Genomic DNA, 24,285 nt, shown 5'->3' on the forward strand with positions numbered 1-24,285 from the left:
TTAGGTATTTTTTCAAATTTTCTGTTAAAATTCTTCCTTCTATACAAAGTATTTTCAATGACAGGTTCATACAGCTCAAGTATAAAGTAAGCACTGTAAGCACCAGAATGCTTACAGTAATTCTCCAGGGTGTTGAGCACTTTTGACTAGTTCTAAGCTATACATTTGTGAGCAGTTAACTCCATTTATGTATATAGCTGTGGAATTATTTTTATATAGAATTTAGCACATGAATAATTTGCTAAATTCAGCTGGTTATAATTGGTGTTTTAATAGTAAAAAACTTCAAATCATCTTAGGCTAACAAAGTACTAAAAGTATCTATTCCTGTAGCCCAAATTTCAGTGTATTCTATCAAAGAATCTAAATACATCCAGTGCTGCAACTGCGAAAGTGCAGAATTCAATATAGGCTGCGACCCAGAAGAGCACATTAGCATATGCTCCACCTAAAGCATATAAGGAATTCTGTTTCAGTAATACTTGGTTACTTGATTTCCATGGGATCATTATAGCTTCTTATAATTTGCCAATTTTATGTACTGTAATGCTATAAAGGAGGCTGGTATAGGAGAATGAGACTGCAACCCAGAACAAGAGTGCGTGCCACAAATATAGTTGTCTCCAAATCCCTCTCCACTGTGGTTTTCAATGCTGATCCTCCCGCATCAGCTACTTCAGTCTCTCAGGCTCTCTTACGTCACCTGTTTTTCTCCAATGGAGTAAGTTATTTTACCTTTTCAAACCTGAAAAAACCCCTGAGATGTTGCACTTGTTACATGAATACAGGTTAAAGAGAAGGGAAGTAAATGTCAGTTCAGTTGAAACTGGATCCTTTATTGAATGGTCCCCAAACAGCAGGGCATGAGTAAGTGCACAGCAGGAATGGAAGTTGTACAGAGAGGCCTCTTACAAGTTCTCTGCCAGCTGTAGAATACACAGATATTTTATAGACGGAATACCAGTCAAATGTGGAATGTACCCATCAAAGATGCTTCCTCTGTCTGGCTACAATGCAACAGTGGGCAAATAAAAGCATCTGATTGCAGGTGTTGGTTAGGTTTCACAATGTATGTAAATGGCTGCTACCCAGGCTATAGTGAAGGTGCTTGCCTGTACCTGAATCTTAGGTCTCCTACAATAAGGGAATGAATGTCAAGTATTTTCAGGAGCATGACCTCGATAGCAAAACAATTCCTTTCAAGAGACAAAAAGCTTTACTTAAAATCTTTGTAAAAATCACAATGATTGAAACATCTTCATTGTCAGCAAACAATAAAGCAAACTCTAGGTAAAATAAAAGAAGCATGTATTATAGGGTTTTGTCATACAGGAGAAACATCAAGGAATCAACCCAAGACAGAAAAGATTATAGATAATTAATTTCCACAGTGAGATTAAACAATATTCATCATATACAAACATGGCTACTTTATTTTAGATACACATGAACAGCTACAATATTCAGCCTGAAAACAAATGACAGAAGTGGCAAGACTGTAAGAGTGAGAGATATGCCATAATCAAATTGAGCTAAGGAGAGTTTGAAAACAGTGGTGTTTAAGTAGTTTACAAAACCTTTTGGAGACAGGAGAAGGAAAGAAAACATTTTCTTTTTTTTTAAATTTCTCACACCCATCTACATATGTCTAATGAGAACAAAAATCTCAGGAGCTAAATTACAGATAATGTCTGTAATCTAATATATACTTAATATCATGGTGGAGAGAATGAATACACCTCTATGTCAGAGAGAAGAAAGCTGTTTTAGGAAATTAAGATACAGGATTTTTATTTTGAAACAATCATTCTTGGAACATCTGCTAAATATATTAGTTGGAACTGTCAAAGAAGATTAGTTAGGATGAATACTATAACCATGACAAACCCCCAAACAAGAGATACATTCTTTAGTTCTCTTCCCATTTGGATGTGTAGAACACTGGTTTTGAAGGATGACAGTATTAAAAACAGTATGTCATCCACATTAATGTCATCTAGATACAAGTGTGTTGCAAAACCATGTCTATGCTCCTAAAGTTGCTACCACACTTCAGAAAGGGTGACACAGGGAAGCTGGAAAGTCTGTTGATAGGTTTCATTAACCCAGCAGTCCTTAGGTGTTAGGAATCATTGCTTTTTCGTTCCGCCTCTTGACTTTCCAGCAAGGCTTTGGATGATGGCACTTCTCCACCCTCTGCTCCTGCATCTAAAAATAGACAGAATTAAATATTTATACCACACACATTCTCATAGCTTTTTTAATGCAGCCAAATATTTGAGTTCATCTCTGTTTGGACTGGCTCTTTATTACCACAGTCCTGGATGCTTTAGAAACAGAAATTAACTTGCAAGATAAAGACCTTGCAGAGGATCTTTCAAAAGCAATTGCCTATTGGTGTTGATTTGCCTGTTCCTTGCACAGACTGATCAATGTGTATTTGGCTTTAAGAAACAAACTGGAAATAACTCTGTATTACTGTTATTCTTTTTTTACATGGGTCATTTCCATAGACAAGTTACAATATTGCATTCCTTTGAGCACTGCTTGGTTTCAGGTAGATAATGTTACAGTTTATGAACATGCCAGTTATCTGTCTGACCTTCTTTGCCAAGAAATACCTATGTGAATTCACCCTGTCTTCACAAGAGGAGGGATTTTTTATTACTCTGATTTGGAAGTTTGCTCTTCTATAGATTAGAGTTGAATTCTTACATGACTAATATACGTAAAAGCTCCCCAGTGTGCCTGGTCATTATATGAAGAGTTCCACACTGTTTCTTTTGATCCTCAAGTTTAATCACTAAGAAACAGGAACTTCTCTTCCCTCAATTTCCTTTATAACCATAATAATTTTCACATTACCTTCAAGCCCCACATGGCAGTACCAGAGGTAACAGAATACCCGAATCTATGGCAGCACATAGTTTTTGGGGACAAGGAGAAGTCTACTCAGCACATCTGGCTGTACCATCTTCTACTTTAACAGCAATAATCCAAGGAGTACATTTTCAGCTATTTGCCCTGGAGACTTGCTATAAAATATCACAAACACCCAAAAGAGTTACATGTCTTGATCTCTACATATCATAGCAAATATATAATGCTGTACACAATTCATCAGCTAAAGCTGTTGGCAGCAACTGATTATGTTTTTAATTCTGGCTAGACGTTTAGAGGCTTCGGAGTTCTATACTGGTAAATAAAGAACTGAGTTATTTGACACCCTTCAACATTAGGTATCACAGCACTGTTGTGGTAAGGCAGACAAAGCAATATCTTCTATTGGCTGTTTCTGTACAGGGTTGGATGTCTAATAATAGAGGAGTCTTGCAAACAAGGTAGAGGAAAACAGTTGGTTAGAGGAAATCTAATCTCACAGTTGGTAGCACTTAGGCATGCAAACAGGTGTTAAGCTGCTGAGTGTATCAAGATAGTTATACATAGTCACCTAGGAAAAAATCAGCAAACAATAAAGGTTATTGACAGAATGGTGCCCTAATGCAGATTACCAAATGTGGGAGACCAGTATAGCTTCTTTGCTCTCTCTGTCTTGCAGCCTCCTCTTCAACCTTTGGATCAGCAGTGACACCAATCAGCTGTTTAACTTGGTTCCAGTACAACCTCCCACCAGATCACCTGTGGAAAGTCTCCACCCTCCAAAACTTATGCACCGTAAGAGGACAATCAGACAGGATACAGATGGTCTTCATTTCAGAGTTAGGCTCCAAGATAAACAGCTGGTGCCAGAATCTCTCCCTCTAATCTCATCAGAACATTAATGTGGTGTGGCTTGCAGAGTACATGGACATCTGTATCACACAGCTACAATCCTTGTATAAATAAAGCAAATCTCTTTTCTAAGACAGACAAAAGGTATTAGCACATCCTGTTCCTGATTTTTCACTATGACAGGAGCTGAAAGCATTTTAGAAAGAGGAAATGTATGATACAATGAGCATTAGCTAAATTTGAAACAAGATGGAGAGAGTCCTCCTCACCACTTCCCATAATCTTCACTGAATCTGAATTTCAGAGCAGAAACAAAATAGGGCATACTTTATATAGCCACATGTTCCATCTTCTGCACTTTTCTCATTTATCTAACTTCTTTGTTCTGAGCTGCAAATGACTTTCAATTTTTAACAATTCATTGTTATAGCCCGAAACAGGCAAAAAGAGATGCCTGTTTGAGCTCCAAATGTTTTGCAAACAAACTCTTTCCCTGTCACAGCATTTGATCTTCAAAACTGTCTTTCCATTTTGATGAAGTCTTCTCAATTTGCTTGCTGCCTCATCAAAAGTTCAACTTACAACACAACGAGGCTGTAATTCCCATCTGATGCTTATGGAATTGCCATCCCCAAAAAGCATCCGAACAGTCAGTGAACCTAACTGCATCCTGTATTCATTTCCTATTATCACTGCTGTAAACTGCTGATAACAGAATCTGCTCCCTTCCAGCAATCTCTGGCACAGCTATATGTCAATGACAAAAACAAAGTACAATTCCATGATCTTAATTGTTCTTCAAATCCCGGCAGTGCTGGTACCTGTATTTGTAAGAAAGCATTGCTACATTTTGCTAAAACTAACATAGCTATGTTTCCTTTCTTCCTCTTAATGCATTGGATGGGTACTAGGAGAGGACTATTCTGTCTGGAGGGCTAAATACTTATTTTATACTCTGCTGTAACATTTCTTATAACAAGACTTTCCCTCTTTCCCGTTTATTTTGGCGGGGGGGGGGAGACTGAAGAGAGAAAATTTTTATGCTTTAGAAAGTATATTCTTTCCAACTACTAAACTTTCCAGAGGCTAAAGTGAAACAAACATGAGAAACTTATCTATAGCTGTTGTATTCTTTTGTGGTCTAACATGGTGCAACTCCCTCAAGATTCACTTCTCTAAACAATACAAAGGCTAGTTACCCCTAATATAGCAATGAATATTTCAGTGGATTGAACCTGTCATTTCACTTCCACAGCTCCTGACACTAATAACAATATAAATTCCCATCTACCTCCCCTCTGGTAATGGAAACAATTCTTTCCTGCTGAAGCCTGACCATGCCAGGCAGAAGAGCTATTTGGAACAAACAACCCCATAATATTTGAAAACCAGAACATTAAATGTTAAGTGACTGTTTGTACTTCAGAATGGATTTGCAGTGCTTCATCTGCACACACCAGAAGGAGAAAATCTGCAGGGACATAATGTTCATATTCATAGTGAAAAAAATCTCTCCTTGAGACAAAGAGTTTTAACTGGACTCCCAGCTTTACTTTGATTGTACTCTGTCACAGGAATCCCACCTGCTCTTCCAGATTCTCCTAGTTCCCCTCACTATTCCCCTGCAGCCTGAGGGTATCTGACTTTGCCATCTTTCCCAATTTTTTCTTTATTTCCACCCTATTTTCTTCATAAATCCTTGCACCTTCCTTTCTCAAAAGTAATGTCTTCTTCCAGCACCCATTTAGATTCTTATTTTCCTCTCTTTTCCTGGTTCAAGTCAGGGTAAGGTCATCTGGTCCCTTGTCACACCTCCTGGAAGTGTTCTTTCCAACTGCCCAGCATTCCTTTGATTAGACTCATGTTTGGTTTAGATTACAGAACCCCAAATACATGAATATAAATTAAATCACCAAAGCAACGACAATTTGTGATCAACTAAATCCTCCCCCCCAGCCTTTACGGTGCTTTAGGAAGCTGTAAACTCAACATCCTGTAATTGCTTCAGGCAATGTAAAATGAGGACATGCATCCTCATCTCTCCTATAATCTACTTCAGTTCAGATTCATGGACCCTCCACTCCTCAGTGCAGGCTTGCCTTTCCCTGTGCTGCACCCACACCATCACTGCTCCTGGATGTGGGACCATCAGTTGTGGTGGCATTTGTCATGGCAGCAACAGTGATGAGCATGAGATGAAAAGGTTTGCTGAAAAGATTCTGATTAAAAAAGTAGGGGCAAACCATGTTTAAGGTCAACCTATAATTTTCACTTCATATGCATTAGAAACCAGATTTTTCTGAGTATGAAAATCCCCCTGAAGTCACTCTGAAAGTAAAAATGCAAAGCTGGTGTTGATTAGACCTGTGCTAAATCAACAGAGCACCTTATCATATTAAAGGACATGGCAAAATTGGGCTCTGGTCTCAGATAGCAAAGTTGAAAGCCTACTATCAGAAGTAAATCACTATAAACCCTACTCTTAATGTATATGCCTGAGTTAGGTTAGCTGTCATTGGATTAACACCACAGCTTGCTGTCTTGTGCTAAGTTATCTCAGTGCAGGAGTACATTTGAATTTATAGCTGGTGTGATGGGTTTTCCAAGTTGCCCATCAATGCAACTATGTTTGCTCTTCCTAAGGGGAACTGGAATTCAGTTCCTAGCACTGAACTGTTTCCCCAGGCTGCTGAACACTGAATCTGTGGGTGAATATGGCAGACTTAGTCTGGGTTACTATTAACTTGTCTTATCAGGAGATACAAGAGAGAACTGCATTGGAAGGTTGAATTTATTTATAAATGAAGAAATAAATGTCAGTATTGACATCAAAACTGTATAGTGGCAGAAGCCTTAAGGAGAAAGCAAAGGACGACTGCATAAAAATGTTCCTGTCTGCATGTGCAGCCATTACCTTCTGAAACAGAGAGATCAGCCAGTTTGTGTGGCAGGTCTGAAGTCCCAGCACCAGCAGGAGAGCCCAGGATATCTGGTAAGGCGTTGCGGCGCCCTGCCCGTCCTGATGCTGCAAAATCTGTGACCACAGGCTCCACATCAGTCATTGCTGACTCCTTTCGTCATAGCAACGTCTGCAAACGGAACAAACAGAAGAGGCAAACAGTAGCCTGATGGACGCTAATCACCTGCTCAACAATACAATAGCCATAGGATTTGCCCAATGGTTCTTTTGTTATTAAAAGCCATACATTTCAATACTGAGTGCTTAAGCTTTATTTCTGCCCCAGCTGAAGATAAAAGAACGTCTGTCCATTTCCTTTGCACATCACATTAGGACTATGAACAACTCTGTACTTACAATAAACCTGTGAACAGGGTCAGCAGCAGCCCTTTCTGCCAGCCATCTGTATGTCTTTTCATGACCTGTTCCCTTTTTTTTAAGTGGTTTTGCCATACAACTACCTGGAAGGAAACTGAAACTGTTGTCATAGTGTGTATGAAGTAAAGCATGTTTTCTTTATTATCAATCTTGCTCAGATTCTTCTTTACAATCTTGTTAGAACAAACTCGTTTCACAGAGGAGCAAATTATCCAAAAAAGACCTCTCAAAAAACAAACTGAAATTCTTCATAAAATTTCTTTATCCAGCAGATACCAAACCACTTGTTTTCCTCTACTCCTCGTTAGCCTGGTTGAACTTCCACTTGGGAATGTGACTTTTAGCTAATAAGTAACTGAATCCTGGAAATAATAGAGTCAACAGCGCTCTGCTCCCTTGTTCCCTGTCTCAAAGCCCATTGAATTGAATAGGAAAATTGCTGACCAAAATGGGCTTTGGATCAGGCACGGAGGTGTTTGCAGGATCACACCCTAGGGCAACAGATTAAGTGAGAACACCCTGAGTAGAAGGAGGCGATACTTGGCTGCAAGTGGCACACAGGGATACTGTGTGAAAACTGCCATTAGCAGTCACAAAAGACTATCAGACCAGAATTTACACAATAATTGCTGGTAATTAACAGAGTAATTTCTAATAATTAGGCATCTGTTACTCAAAAACAATAGTTACTTGCCCTATATGAATGCAGTTCTGTGCACAATACAGAAACAGGAATTTTGTCTCTTTGGGTAAATACGGTCAGTACTTTGAGTGAGAAGGGATACAGATGGAACTGGAGACCAATCCGATGGAAGGCTGTCAGCTTCTGTTTGACAACTGTCCGTATTTAGGATAAGAATTGGATAAGGAAAATCACAATCATGTTAGTGTTGTTAGTGTCGTTCATGTAAGAAGCAAAGCATCATAATCCCTTTTCTAAAACTCTAAGGTTGGGAAATATTAGTGCTTTCATTTCATGGAAATAAAAAATTATAGAAATAGAGGTCAAACACGACTTGCTCTGGTTTGCAGGAAGGAAGGAGCAGAAATTTGATTACTGATGCTGACTTGGCATTTGCACCACAAACATTTTCTCCCTCAAAGTGCCTTTCAGCTGTGTCACTCCAGAAACAAGAATAAATATTCTTCATCTTCTTTATATCTCTTATACTTTGTAATAGAAGAAATGCATAATTTTTGGTGAGAAATGAAGGCACAAGTAAAATCTGCAAGTCTGAAAGATGACCTGAACATGCAAATAAACCACTTTTTTTAACCAGAGTCAGTAAGTAAAAATTCTGACCTGGAGATTTAGCAGAAGGTTCCTGTCCTGCGTGAAAACAGGTCAAGTCCAAATGAATCTTTTCCATAAGTGGCAAGAATATAAAATCATGGATATCCAAGAATGCAACTTTTGAAAAAATACATAAAGTACATGCATTGACATTCTCAGATATAGCATTATACTATGTATTAATTAAAATGGCTAAGATTCAGTACTTGACATGTAATATAAAAATAAGGAGAAAGAATCCATGTTTACAGACAGTCTCATGGTTTTTCGTGTGTCTCCATATTTACTTAACTGTAGGTGTTCTAAATGTTTTCTTCACATGCTCACCAGAGCAAGTACAGACACTGTTAAATTACACTTCAAGAACAGAAAATACTTGGGATCTTCTTTTGTTTAGTAAACCCGTTAAAATTTGTTCCCAGTTCTAAAATACCGGTATTGCTGCAGTTCCTGCCCATTTCATTTCAGCCATTTATACAGTGAAGACAATAATACTGTTGCGAGTTGACTCCTGTCCACATGATGATCTACAGAATGACATTAGTGTTAAAACACACCAAAGACTTTCTCAAGCCTGCCTTGTGGAGTTTTTTCCATCTTTTCTCTCCTGCATGGATGTTTTGGTCCCTAAATGGTTACTTTTTAAATGGAGAAAATCTGCTCTACAACTCATGCTATATTAAACTACTCTCTTCTGCAGTACAGTTTCAACTTACCCACCTTGTGTACTTGTTTCGAATCCCTCCCTTTCCTCTCCAGCACACCTCTTTCTCCTATCCTCTTTCTCCTATGATGTAATCTTCCTTCATTGCACAATACTAGACAACACAGGAAGATGATGAAGGACACATTCTGACACACCTTTGTGTAAGTGAATTTTGATTTATGCACTTGATTCAAAAAGTATGCAGAGACAAATCTAGAACATCTGTCAGACAGAAAATCAGCTGATCATTATCAATACATCTGCTGGCCATAATTCAAATGGAGTTATGTAAAAATAATATAAGTACACCATCCTTTATATACATAGTGGTTGTACGTTTTCACCTTTGTTTTTTCTGTGCTACACTATGCTAGCACAGGATGTTCTTTAAGTATATTTGAAAGACAAGGGACTATCCCAGCATGCTTAGAATTGACATTAAAAAACTTAAGTCCATTTAGGTCCATATAAATCAAAACTTAAGTTCACCTCCAAACATACGACAGACGTTATTCAAAACAGCTTGCTGCTGTACTCGAAAGAAATGGCATTTTGTTCTTTAATGTTCTAAGGAATATTTTCAATTTAATTCTGATGCTCTCTTATAATAGTATTTTCTAGGGCCTATATCCAAGTAAGGATGTAGAGTTTCTCCTCTTCATCTGTTTCTACCTTTAATTTTTTAAACATATCCATCAGGAAATATCTACCTTTCTGGCATCTTCTTGCATCTGTTAAGCACAGTATTATTCATCCTTACTCACAGAGTAAACAATAATTGCAATGTGCAAAGCACCTATTTTCTCAATTCCACTCCTCCTCCTGCTGGCAACATCTCCTTCAGCTTCACTGAACCCATTTTTCTCTAGCCTTATCCAAGATAAAGATACTTATATCTTGCCAACTCCTGCATGCAGTTGCTTCTCTCAGTTTCCAAATTACTATTATCATTTTTCTCCCGTGTCACTGCTCACCAGACTAACAGAGCACAGCTCTAAAAGAATAATGCCAGATTTCCAAAACAGAAACTTCTGTTTCTGTACTTCCCCAGCTCCCTTTTTTCCACAGCAAAAACCCAAGCTACCCAAAAGTATAAGGAGACTGCGTGGAAACAAAGAGCTGGGTAGGGATGCAGGCTGTTGGCAGGAGGGTCAATAGTAGGAAAGCAGATGGATGTCCCAGAAAAGATCATCTACTAAAGTTAGAGACCAAAGGCTTTGCCTGGCATCCCATCAGTACTCCATGGCACCAGACTAACTTTGAAACTCATTCCTGGGCCAGGTTTTTGGGAGTACTAGGTTAATCCTCTCATATGTGCCTCTGAAATCCCTGCAGGACCACACAGAATGCACATCAGACCATTCAGGTGTTGTCAGAGACTGAAATGGTTAATGATTTACACATTCTGGGACCCCTAGGGGACTTTTGCAGGCTGGGAAGAGATGGTTGCTCACCCAGCTGGGCCCATCCTCCTGAGGGTGCTGCTGAGGTGTTGAGGACTGAAAGGTGGGATGAGCCGTTTTTGCCATGCCCTTCACGTGAACTCTGCATGTCTGGCCTGGGCTGTCGGAGATGTTGGAGGCTCGTGGCATGGCCCGTGACACTACCCATGGTAAAACTCCCCACCCCTGAAAGGTACAAGGCAGTCGCACCTGAGCTGGAAGTATATAATAATTCATAACTTCTTTGAGCGTGTGGGTTTCCCTTCCCCACCCCCAACGGACCAAGACCACCACTTCAACTAATAGACATGGAAGCTGCAACTATCAAGTTTCATCACTGGATCCAGTGGGCAGTGACTATATATATCTTTCCACCTTTATCCTTTCTTTCCCTTTCTCTCTCTTATCCATTTCCTTAAGTGTTATCCTTATGCTCTAATGATTGATATACTGCTATAGATGATAGATAGAGATGATAACACCCAAAATGGCAACATACCTGTTTACCTTTGAAACAAAATTGTTCTAAAATAAACCCTACATATACATGTTTTCAAACACCGATTATTCAGCGTCCTTTTCACTCTAATCCACCCCAAGGGATTAATTAATAAGAACTTGGGCTATCCTCTGCTTCTTCTAGGGGCAGGTCACAACAGGTGTGCAAGCGGAAAGGAAGTGCTCTGCTTGTGAAAACTGGCTACAGTGAAAAGCAAAACTCAATTACTGATGTATGAGACATTCAAGTAATCATTCTCAGACAAAATAATGGCAGGTAAACTACTAGTGACATTTTTTCTGAGAGACAGCTAGTTTGTTAATCTTTGAATCCTCTTTAGTTGGCAGCATAGCCAGCCCTTTGGAGGAAAATGAGTCACAGAAGCTGGTAAGAATTTCTTTAAATAAATGACAAAGGAAGAGAACAAATAAGTCTCCTGAAACAACTTGTGTGCAGCAACAAGAGAAATAATGCTTCAAGGTGCTCAGCTGTAGTGGTCCACATGAAATGTCAGTGCTATCTCTTCCTCACTCTTATCTGCTAGGAAGTAGATAAATCACCACCTTAAGTATTTGTGAAAGCTGTTCTTTCTTCTGAGCTTTCTACTGTCTCACACAGACAAAATACTGATTTTGCTCTTCTTAGAAGGACAAACTGTTCCTCAGTAAATGTCAAAAGGTTCCTGACATTGGTATTGTGGCAATTCCACTCCACAGGAGACTGAAAGACCAAACATATCACTCCTTGCCACTCAGGCATTCTGTCAAAAACTCTTGTCTTAGGTCTCACGAACAGTGTCTGCCTGTAGCAGAGAAAGCTACACTTCCCAAACACTGTTCCTTTTGAATACCCCTTAATAGGAACAAACTGGAAAGTGTGAAATCCTCTCACAAACAGATGAAAAATAAGTAGCCAAGTAGTACTTTCAGAGCCATACTGACTGATTCTACATCTTGAGGGTCTCTTACTGTAAGATGCATTTCAGCATCTTACTATATTCAGAAAGAACTTTAGTCCTTTCAGTGTTGTTTAGTTCATTTTTATTTACTTGTAAGTAATAAGTGTTCTCCAAGCACCTGTACGTTCAAAACTTTCTAAGTAAGGAGAACAAAACAGAAAACTTATTGAATGAAATGCTTCCAATCATGCAACTGAGTTGAAAACCACATCCCCTTGCTGTGCAGTTGCCACGCTTTCACATCCACTTCTGCTGCAACTGCATCCTGATGGCTTTTCCTCCTCTTACCAAAGGTCTCAGAACAGGAACATTCTCACTATATGTGTTCATGTAATCCTTATACTTTATCGTGAGGCATTTTTGTATTGCAGAAAAGGAAAAAAAAAAACCTAGGAACATCCGTGCTTTTAAGGAAAACAGCCCAGAGATTATGATGATGACTAACAGTAGCCTGGGCACTTGTATAACAAATTTTGTGAGAAAAATTTCTGCTATGTGTTTTTTTCACATCAGGAACATTTGTAACACACTGATAACCCTAGTGCTGGGAAGCACACAGAAAGATAAGCAAGTGCTCTTTACTATATGTATATCCAAACACAGGGGTCTTGATTTTGTTTGGGGCTTAAGACAAGAGACCACACATTTCTTAATATACAGAAGCAATATATCTGACTGTATGAATGTTAGAAGTGATTAATTAAGGAAAAAGAAGTAAATTTGTTAGCTTTCAGCTTTTTAATACATCACTAAACTTGAAACAAGAGTTCCTTTTATTATTTCATGTTAGGAGGATGATTTGGGTTTCCTGTACAAAAAGAGTTGGCCTCTCTAGTCCATGTTCTCTGAAAAACTGATGAGCTGCTTTTCCCTACAGGGAAACTAAACTATATTCCATCTCAGTAAATCTACAGTGCAGAAGCATGTCTGAGTCCTTCTATATCTGTGTCAGTCTGGATGTTACAGCCCATATAACACACGGCATTTCTGAGATGATATTTCAAAGTCTGGTGTATTGTATAAAAGGTTTTCATTTTTGGTTGCTTACAGTGTACACAGCTGGACAGACATTTAGCACAAATGTCTTGTGTGTTCCTTCTGCTCTGGATACACTCTTGCACCAGAAGAACATTCTTACTGATAACCAATATTATACTCATGGGAGGGATAAGAGAAAAAAAGCCATGTAACTTATTAATCCTGCTGCCTTCATGCTTCTGGAGAATGCACAGATACCAATTGTGAAGTTCACTTTCTGCAAGCCCATGCCAAGTAGAAAGCTTTACTGTGAACTGTGTCTGATTCCTGAGTATGCACAGTGCTCCAGTGCACAGGAGAACACATTACAAAACTAATAACAATTCTAAATAATGGCACAATTTTCCCTTTGTGAAAGAAAATAAGGGAGAGAGAAGGGGTCATGATTCTGACAACTGAATCAGAAGTTATCTGCAGTAAGTAATAAATGAAGTGACATTAGCTGAAGGCACTCAATACCAGGCAAGCAAGCACATCACTTTCCAAATGTCTGTGAGTGACCAAGAGCAATGACAAACATAATGTTTGTCGACTTCACTGGAAACACAATTCAATTCAAACTCATCAGCTATACTGGAAAGAAATCAAACACATCCACTACTAGAGAATAAGAAATAAAGTTCAGTGGTAACAAATCAATGACCAACTTAATTCTTCCTCTTATATTTTGGCCATTCATCCTCACAGAGTTTTCATTTCCTATTGCAATATGTATAAGTATCACCTGTCCCACATACCCCCAAATAACTTTCTGAGTTCAGCCACGAAGTTCCAACCTTCTAAATCCTTTCTTAGGATCTGTATCTGGTTTGAAATCCAAGAGAATGTTGCCCACTTACAGGAATATACATGAGGAGTAATTTAGAATCACAGAATCATAGAATGAACCAGGTTGGAAAAGACCTCTGAGGTAATTGAGTCCAACCCATGACCCAACCCCACCCTGACAACTAGACCATGGCACTAAGTGCCACATCCAGTCTCATCTTAAAAACCTCCAAGGATGGTGACTCCACCACCTCCCTGGGCAGCCCATTCCAATGTCTGATTACTCTCTCTGTAAAAAATTTCTTTCTAATGTCTAACCTAAAACTCCCCTGGCACAGCTTAAGACCATGCTCTCTTGTCCTACTGCTGGTTGTCTGGGAGAAGAGACCGACTCCCACCTCGCTCCAACCTTCTTTCAGGGAGTTGTAGAGAGTGAGGAGGTCTCCCCTGAGCCTCCTCTTCTCCAGGTTGAACAGCCCCAGCTCCCTCAGCTGCTCCTCATAGAGCCTGTGCTCGAGTCCCTTCACCAGCCTCGTTGCTCTTCTTTGGACACTCTCCAGCACTTCAGTGTCCCTCCTAAACCGAGGGGCCCAGAACTGGACACAGAACTCATGGTGCAGCCTAACTAGCCGAGTACAGGAGAAGAATCTCTGCCCTGGTCCTGTTGGCCAACACTGTTCCTGATACAGGCCAGGATACCATTGGCCTTCTTGGCCACCTGGGCACATACCATTGGAGTCAGCCCATTTATCCAGCCTGTCCAGGTCCCTCTGCAGAGCCCTCCTACCCTCCAGCAGATTGACACTCCCCCCACCTTGGCATCATCTGCAAATTTGCTGATGGTGAACTCAATTCCCTCATCCAGATCATCAATAAAGATATTAAACATATCTTTTATGGATATGGACTGGGCAACAACAGGACAAGTCAACAACTACGTAAGCCAGCACATATATGTCAATACTGTATTCTTCATTAGCAGAAAGGGATTTGCCAACTCTGTGGAAGAAAACTACTCTGACAAAACCACCAGGAAAAGCTGAGGCAGCAAACAGCTGAAGGCATACTGAAGTCTACTTACACAGTGCACTCAAGTAAAGCAATCGGCACTGTGCAATCTCAAATGCAATTGAGAGAAAATGAATTTACAGTTTAGCAAATATATGAGAATGGGGCAATCCTATGCACATAACCAACACAGTTGTGTACTCGAAGTCTCTCACTGGAGAAGGCCCAAGTCTCCTTGAGATCTTACTGACGTGAATGAGGAATGTGTCTATCTGGTTCAGAGTGAATTTGAGGGTATGAGTATGTACAGGCCCAGGAATGAAAATCCTTGTGGAAGTGCTTATAGAAGAGAAGGAGTTGCAAAGCACAAGGTTGACTGGTAGCAACATGTGGGCACAAATGGAACATGTGGGCTAGGAGCACAGGGATGACAGAGAAGAGGCATGGGGAGCCTGTAACTGTGCCTGTATGTAGAGAGGAGAGATTAACTGAGGGATCTTTATCTACATGGGATAAAGAAATTACATGGCAAGCTAAAGGAGCATAGGAAGAAAGGAGAGGTCTGGAACCTTACTGAGGAAGAGAAATTAAATCAGTAATGAGTTTCTTTGGAAGACAAGCAAGATGGTGACAAGGAGGACGAGAGGCTTGTTCAAGTTTGGGGAACATTTCAGGAGACTGAAACGCAGGATGATGCACAGAGATGGGCATGATAGAGAACCTATGGATTAGCAGCAAACTAGCTAGGTAGCTAACAGATTAACTGTATTTTATTTGTATGATTCTTTCTTCTTCAAACCTATGAGCTGTATTTTTTATGGCCAGCAGACCATCCCACCCTCTCCATGGACTTCTTCCCTGGGCAGCTCAGTTGCGCCTTATTGATGTGGAAATACTTCAGTTTAGCCAGTTTGGTAGTCACACTCCTTCGCATTTCTTCACCTGAAGATAGGAGAGGATACTCTCTGTCTTGTAATGGTATGCTTATGTCTGGTGGACACTCTGGAAAAGTTAAAGTCTAACCAAATCCAAGCACTACTCTTCTCTTTAAGTTGGAGTAAAACTTCACTATTTCTGCATTTTGGTTTCATAAGGCCAAGTACACACAAGGAGGAGTCACCATTTCCAGACCAAAAACTAGTCATAGCAGTCTAATACAAAAAGAAACAAACAAACCCCAAAACAAAATAAAACCCAAAACAAACACCAAACAAACAAAACCCCAAAATAAAACAAACAAACAAAACCAAACAAAAAAATCTCCCAACACAAACCAAACCAACAAAAAATGAAGTGAAACTTAGTATTAAATTGCTACTTACACAGAGGTCTGGATACAAAGTCAGCTTAACTCTCCATTCTTTACTGAGCAGTTAAAGTGCTAACATAATAATAAACACTATTTTTATTTTATTTACCTCAGCAAGCTGCAACAAAGTCTGCTTGTCTTTGTCATGAGCCAGCTTGTAAATCTAACCCTCCAAGTTTTTATTATTCTGTAGCTTCCTTAAGCACCAGCCTGACAGGCAAAGCAGTTGACAACTTCAGCTACTTTGGTAATGTTGACTGTTGATGCCTCTACCACTCTCTTCACAAAAAGCAAATATCAGTCTGAGAGCCACTAAGGTATCTTGCAGACATCACTCCAACACTTCACTCAAACACAGTTCTCAGGGTCTCGGCATCATCCTTTCATCATGAAGCTCTGCATAACTATTTCCCCCATAATTATTCATATGTTTCTCACTTCAGTTGCTTCTTGTACTCCATAAGTGATCTGGGTTAAACTATTCTTCTGGATCCTTCTGGAAATCCAATCCAAAATACTTAATTTGGCATTCTTCACTGGATAGGATGTTGGAAGGAAAAACATGTTTGCTCAACTCAGTAAATGTTTAATTAGGTAATAAAATATTATTTTATTAACTCACTTCAAGGGTAGTAAAAACTCTTTAATTTTGCAAATATAAGTGAACTATTGCAGAATAATTCTATAAAGACATCTCTGCTGGTGTACCCAAAAGCTTTTCCAATTACATTTTTCTAACTAATAAAAAAATATTTTCTTTCCCTAAGAACTCTGTCTTGACCATGTCCTTAGGCCACCAGTGGTGCTGGAAAGTTCTACAAAATCACTTTGGTTCACTTTGCCCTCAGGGGAAGATGAACCAACAGAGAGGAGAATACTGTGCTTTTCACAGTAATCTGGTGACTTTTAAAGTATGCCCAGGCAGCAAACAGCCATTTGGCAAGCGAAGTCTAATGCAAACAAAATGGAGCTAACTCCCAACTGCAAGTCAACCTGGTGCACTGAAGAGGCCTTTAATGAGACACTGGAGTTTCCTACTGCTGTGCTCAACATACATGTCAGTGATTTTAAGATTCACAAAGATTAAAAATCAATAGGACATATGGCTACATTTTGAGTAGTTATATGACTTTGCTGCACTGTCTTTGAAAATCTAGACCCTCAGTTCCTGCTCTGTATGTTCAATTAATATTTTATTTATGCTTTAGCGTAAACTTTTGCCTCAGAAACAGTATTTCTTCAATATTAAATGACTAATTTTTCATTTTCATTTCATTCTCCAGCATACATCATGCTTACTCTAATACAATTCCACTCAGATTATATCCTCTAGAGTTTACCTGTTCAATCTTGCCAGTTATCCTATTTTCTGATTTTAACGAAATTACAGGTTGAAAAATTTGCCCCCTCCCATGGTGACTCACCAAGAAAATAGACTGAGATTCGAGAAATCTGTCTTCCTTTAGGTTTATAATATAAACAATGACCTTGATTCACAAGACATTCTCAATTATATTTACAATAGACTTTAACATGCAAGAAAAAAAAATTCAATCAATTACAATTCACTGAAACATATCCTGACAGTAGAGGTTTACAATTTGATCCTGCAGTTCTGCATGTACTTGGCTTCATCTAATTGCAAGGCTTCTGTTGCTTCCACTGAAATTTGCTAATACAGACAGCAGACAGTACTAGGAATGAGCTCTTTGACAATCAAGAGCAGACCAATGAGTTGGATTTGTCCCACTCAAATTTGGTGACAGGAGTTGTCTCCAGAGGATCAGACACCTGATGATACAGTCCCTGCTTATCTGCACACCAAAAAATCTGTGACTGCACAGATAAAGGTCAGAGACTGCAGAGTATTTACATGCACAGGCACAAAGGATCAGAACAATGCAAACCTCAGACTTACTCCTCTTCTAGAAAATTCTGAGATCGGGGGAAAACTTTTTCCACAGAACAAGGAAGATGGGGGCACAAATATTAGAAAGCATCTTGTTCTTACATTTTTTGGGAATGAGCTACTACTCCACTGAATATCACCGATGAGAGAAATGAAATAAATCAAAAATCCACAACTCACAATCTCCTGAGGACTAATGATAGAAACAAATAGGCTATATGATTATCCAATTTATTTTGGATTAACTTCACACTTCAGGTGAAGGGTTTATCTGCAGTACTATACTTGCTCTCGCTTTCCTATTTTTAGATGACTCCATTTGTTTCCTCTGTGACTCTGCTGAAAGGATACCATCGATCACAGCAATTTATAAACCTGCCTGACTTTCATGCTATTTTAGAGTGTCTCTTTTCCCTAGGAGACCAGGTCTAATAGGTAAAATTCATATTACTTACAAGCCTAAACATGTTTAATTTCTTTAGCATTTCAATATACTCCTATGTTATCAAAATATGAATCATCTCTATTACCCTCCCACACCCTTACCCTAGGACATTAAAACAGCCTTCTTATCTTAGGGCTTCACAGTTATAGACTAGTTTGGTAAAAAAAAGATGTATTTCAATCAAAATTCTAGTAAAATATATGAAGGAAATTATTTTACAATCTCACTGATCTTACTTGGCAATTAAGAAAAAGTAAGCCCTAAAAGCAAATCCCTACCTCCAAATATTATAACCAATCTGGTGTTCAAGAAAAAGCACCAAACAGACCTTCCAAAGGCATGCATGAGGCTGGCAGTCAGGTAATTTGCACACAGTTGAATTTATGTATTTTAAATAATTCAATTAAAATTATCTCAGATTAAGGCAGATGACTTTAAAAGAATCTTTTCCATTTTGGTAAATGATGCTTCAGTAAACATGCCCTGCTATTGAAGCACCTGGGTAAAGTGCTTCAAATAGGGACCAAAAAAAGGTGTATTTAGATCCCAAAAGATAATTAGGCTATGGAAAACAACCAGTACATATAGGATGATTTAAGAGATAACAGCAGAGAGAAAAATGTGCTTTTTATAAATTATTTGAATGAAGTACTTGCAGGCTTTGAGTACTTAAAAGGGGCCTAGAAGAAAGATGGGACAGAGTTTTTAGCAGGGCCTGTTGTGACAGGACAAGGGCTAATGGTTCTAAACTGAAGGAGGGTCAATTCAGATTAGACATTAGGAAGAAGTTTTTTACAGAGGGTGGTAAAACATTGGCACAAGTTGCCCAGAGAGGTGTTGGATGCCCCATCCCTCGAAACATTCAAGGTCAGTTCGGATGGGGCTCTGAGAAACCTGATCTAGTTGTTGATGTCCCTGCCCTTGGCAGGGTGGTTGGACTAAATGACCTCTAAGGATCCCTTCTAACCCAAACCATTCTATGATTCTAAGTATGGCTAGACCCTTAAGGTATTTTAGCTGGGATGCCAGGAGCCACAGAACTTTTATTCAACTGTATTAATCTTCATGGGCCATTGATGCTTAAGGAAAAGTGGAGGAATGACACCAAAATATAAACAAGCAATCAAGTCTTGTTCCTACTTGTCATACAAACAATATTTAAGTAGAAATTCCACATACTGAATCTTTTGGGTTTAAAAGTTTAATCAGTTCACTTTCTCCTGGTCTTTTCAATTTTAGTTTAACGTTTAGTCTGCTGTATTCTGAGTGAGAGGTGGGTTTAATTTTGACATGTTAGAGCAGAGCCATCAGAGCCATTCTTCCACAATGAGTAGCAAAAGCAACAAGCAAGATCGGTCTGAGCAAATGTTGCTTCCTTTTGGAGTTGAATTGGATAGGATTTTCATCTTGAAAACTGTTTTTCACTATAGAAGAATCTGCACTTGCACTGCACAGAGGTCTGTTGGAACCATGCCATTCCTGAATCACATCAATTTTAATGAAACTTTTTTACTAGGTTTAGTCAAGAGAGAGATTGCTGACTGCTCCTGAAGAGTTGCTTGCCAGTAGTTAGGGGCTGGAACCGTGTGGGAGGACAGTCAGTTTGAGTTGCTATGGATATGGCGAGTGCTTTAATCACCAGGCTTAACTGGAAACTCCATGGGATTTTTTTTTTTTTTTGGTGGAAATATGAGTTGAGTATTTCAAACCAAAACCTGGAAGTGATACTGACTGACAAGTGCAGATTATTGAGGGATTATGCTGATGTTGTAGCACTCAAAACATTTACTCCTTGTTTTATGTATTGGCATCTACTTCTGCATTAAGACCTACATATTCAAAAGGTCAAAAATAAGAAGGTTGCTTGCCATGGTCTCCTGGTGAGTGCATATCCTTAGAGATGGTGGATTCTCTTTTTCTAAACACCACTCAGCACTGGAGTTCAGTAGAGCCTACACCTCATCCCTAGAGTCTTGCATGAATCTCGGTGGAAAACTGCATATGGTGAGATTTCAGGGGAGTCCTTCTGCAGATGACCTCTTGTTCTTGAAGAGCTACTAAAGACTACAGGCATGATAGGAAACATTCTTCTACATTTTTATGTCTCACTTTAAAATGAGCAGTTGAAAGGTTTGTTTTATTTATAACTTTTGTTTTTCTTTAAAAAGTGCAGAAATAGTTCTGCATTTTCTTGATTGCAGATGAATAAGCATGACCTTTCACTGAACAGACCTGTATGCTATTCTCATTTTAAAACCATGGGGCACATTCTGTTCCTTGTAACATCAACTAAACCAATACAGATTTGTTCAATGACATGGAGGTTAAGGAGAGTACTGTCAGAAAATAAATCTCTGCAGATACCCCTCCATAAAGCCCTACTCGTTTATGATGACAGACAGAAAAAAGTAAGAGCAAGATTTGTTCTTGCCTGAGAAGTTTCAGCACTCCTCCCTAAACTGCAAAGAGTCTCTCAAATTTGTGATGACTGTGTGAAGGCCAAGTCCAAGCAAAAGCAGCTATTCCTGCTCATTTCAGAGCTGCTTGTGTCCACTGCTCCATCTCAGACTCCTGATGGTCACAAAGGGCTCCAGAAACCTGGCTGTGATACACACATCACTACAGGACTGACCTGACAATCTGCATCTTAAGGGCCACATACATGGTTTTGCCTGATGAAACCCTCTTCCCCTCCCCAACAGAGAAACTGAACCCATTTCTGTACTTCTCAGCAGGAAACTCCCTAAAGCACAGACAACCACAGCCAAAGAACAAAATTTTAACATATAATCTAGAGTCTTTTTGGCTTTTAATCTAACCACATTTATTATACCAACAGATGCTTGCTCTGGCATTTCAGAGCAGAGCCTAGAAAGACAAAGATGACTTCCACAGTGTGTAATGCCCAGTGAACAGGAGTACATTGGCAAGGCTACAAGTTTAAATTAAGGGGAATTTCTCTGTTTGCTTAGTCTGTTCAAGGCAGTAAAGAAACAAACACAGTTCTTTAACTAAACTTCTTTAGGAATGGTAGATGCTTATGAAATGTTGCTAAAGTATGTTTTAAAAACAGACTTAAAAGAGGTAGAGAATACAATACGGAAAATGAGAGCATAAGAAAAAAGGTACTTACAGGACAGCAAAAAGGGGCTGATGAATACCAGAGATGCCCAGAAACAACTGGAACATGATCTCAATGTCTGGCTTTTCAGCTGACTACAGCAAAACACCAAGGGAAAGCGGAACTGTTGCCAAGAGGGAAGATAAACTTGCACGCATTTAAAATAAAGGAACAGATTACAAATTCACATAAAGAAGCACATGCTTTACAGGTGGACTTCTGGACTTCAGCCTTTCCATTCAGGGCATTTCTGGTACAAAAATAAGTCCTTACAACCATGTCATTAAAGGAATTCTACATCCTCCCATAAGAGAGGGCAAATCTCTCTGCAGCAGCAATGCTGTTACATTCACCCCAAAGGTGGCAACTGCTGCCTGGACATAGTGTAAGCAAACAAGCTTTGGCTGTCCAATGGCATTCTGCTATCCAGCAGCATTCTGCTATCCAAAGAGAGAACATGTAACTGGCATAAAAACTACTTCCATGTTGTTGTAAGATAAATAATGCTTTCCCAATGCATTTTCAGCAAAGGCAAACAACAGTTAAAATTTCAGCATCTACACACAGATTTCACAGCAGACAAGAAAGCTGCCTGGAAATAACCATACTGCTTAATTTTGTATTAGCTGTCAGTTGACTTGCCTGGAGAACCAACTTGCCTACAAGAAGAGGGTCATCTAGTATGGCTATTTGGCAATCTGCCCAATTCTGCCTTCCCTAAACCTGGAAGTTTGTGATTCAGGTATGCCCCCAGCATCCACGCCATGGCCCTTCTTCAAGAGGGGCCAGGCATGAGCTATGGGAGAAAGCCACTGCTTGAGCTATGCCAGCAGCTCTGGCTTCTACTGTCTCCTCAAAAATAACCTGCTGTCACATAACTACTAGAGAAGCAAATTGCCACTGGAAAAGCCTCCCTGCTTTTAAAAATCAGGAAGGCTGAAACAATTTGAAGCCATACAAACAAAAAAAGCTTCTTTTGTGCTGAACATGTCAGCTGGGTAAAAAGAGGAAAGGAACACTGAAGAAAAATTAACTTCTCAGTTAAGGAAATGATTCAATATTCTGTGCCAAGACAAGACATTCTCCACTGATGTTTTTCAAGGGTCAGTCAGCCACAGGTGAGGGACTGGGGGGAAGGTGAGGTTTTATTTACCATCAAATAGGTTTCTTCAACACAGAGGACCAATGCTGAGTAAAACTTGGATGCTGTAAATCTAGAGCAATCCCGCAGGAGTTATGTTCCTCTAGATGTACACCAGGGCAATCGAGATAGTGATCTTAGTACAAACTGTTCACATCAGCAAACTACTTAGTTACTAAAGTAAAAATGGACATTTCAGTGGATGTCAGTGGAAACATAAAGTCAGGTAGCAGAAATAGAAAATAATTTGCCTAGATACGTATTCCTTTTCTATACAGTGTCATCTCTATTTCAAGTATTTAACCTAGACATGAAAAGAAGATAAAAAAGGAAACAATTTTGTTTAAATGGTTCTATTAAGCTAACCTTCAAAGAATTAATGTATTAATTTGGGTACCACACTGAAATGAAACCACGCTAAAGTGTACACATATCTATTAAACAATTCAGCACTTGCCAAATACAACCTTTTCTTCCCCATATCCTCTCTTGGATGAACATTCTTTCCTCTGCACTTTCATACTGAGAGATAATACTTCATGAAACCCTGTACAAACTTTGCAAAGAGCTCAGAGAACCCCTGCCCTTTTCACAGGTATTAGTAATAAAAATGCTGCTCCAGAAAGTTAGAATAATAATACGAAACCCAGCAATGTGAAGTAGATACGGGTTCATCATAGACAGATGACTGGATTTCAAAATATTTCAAAATAAACTCTAACACTTCTCAGCTTCCACCTCAACATTTCTGCAACAGTAGTTGATACAATGAAGAATGCATAAATTTACAGAAAAAGCATAATCTTCCCTGAAGCTTTTAGCACTCTGTAAAATTAGTTTTCTTCTCGTGCATATTGATTATGGCCATTTTATTGTTTTGCTTAATTAGCACTATCTGAAAAAAACTTCACCTACATAACTGTCTTTGACCATTGGTTACAAGATATGCTTCATTTATTTTAGTATAGCTGGCAGGGCAAAGCAAAAATGGGATTCTAATTAAGAGCCAGGATCTGAGGAGACTACAGGGAGTAGTGAATTCACAGTATCTGTGAATACAGGGAGACAGAAAATGTTATCAATTTCTACCTGTTCTACAGCAGCAGAAAGCATGTGGTTGCCACCATGCTGATGCTCACAAACAACTCAGGGTAATGCAATGTCTACAGCACCATTAGCCCCCCTTCCAACCTGTTCTCTTCTATTCCTCCCCTCCCCAATAAATCATGCCTGATATCAGCAGGAAAGCATAAAATTGTGAATGTTATCTCAAGTTAAAATGCCATCTTGTTCTGAATCTGTTGCTCACCTGAAGACCAAACCCCATGCTTTTATTTCAGCTGATACATTACTGGACAAACTGTGCTTTCAAGTGCTTTGAACCATGTCCTTAGTCCAAAATAGTTTCTTTGCACATGTCCTTTCAAACCTGACATTTTGTGTGTTGATTTTAGCTGCCTTAGAGTTACCTAAGTGCTGGGGAGAGGAAGAAAACAACATGCACATACAAAAGGTCTGTTGATGGGTTCTCTCTTTCCTATTTTGAAGTTTAAAAGCGCATATATCATACATCTTTGC

General features: G+C 39.2%; 1 protein-coding gene across 7 annotated transcripts in view; it reads right to left on the bottom strand.

The window, feature by feature from the left end:
• Positions 1 to 815: 815 nt before the first annotated feature.
• The window catches only part of PKIB (cAMP-dependent protein kinase inhibitor beta), a 56,028-nt gene continuing 32,558 nt past the window's right edge, over positions 816 to 24,285 (bottom strand). For 6 of the 7 annotated variants that reach the window (XM_064649647.1, XM_064649646.1, XM_064649641.1 and 3 more), the window contains exons 2-3: positions 6,647 to 6,821; positions 816 to 2,208 (exon numbers count right to left, since the gene is read on the bottom strand). In XM_064649647.1, the coding sequence (XP_064505717.1) occupies positions 2,123 to 2,208; positions 6,647 to 6,794 (234 nt within the window). In that variant the 5' untranslated portion in view covers positions 6,795 to 6,821 and the 3' untranslated portion in view covers positions 816 to 2,122. Of the gene's footprint in view, positions 2,209 to 6,646; positions 6,822 to 21,578; positions 21,702 to 24,285 lie in introns of those variants that run through there. The other variant, XM_064649645.1, reaches the window with a different exon arrangement.

The sequence above is a fragment of the Pseudopipra pipra genome, chromosome 3 (genome assembly GCF_036250125.1).
Source record: "Pseudopipra pipra isolate bDixPip1 chromosome 3, bDixPip1.hap1, whole genome shotgun sequence".
NCBI lineage: Eukaryota > Metazoa > Chordata > Aves > Passeriformes > Pipridae > Pseudopipra > Pseudopipra pipra.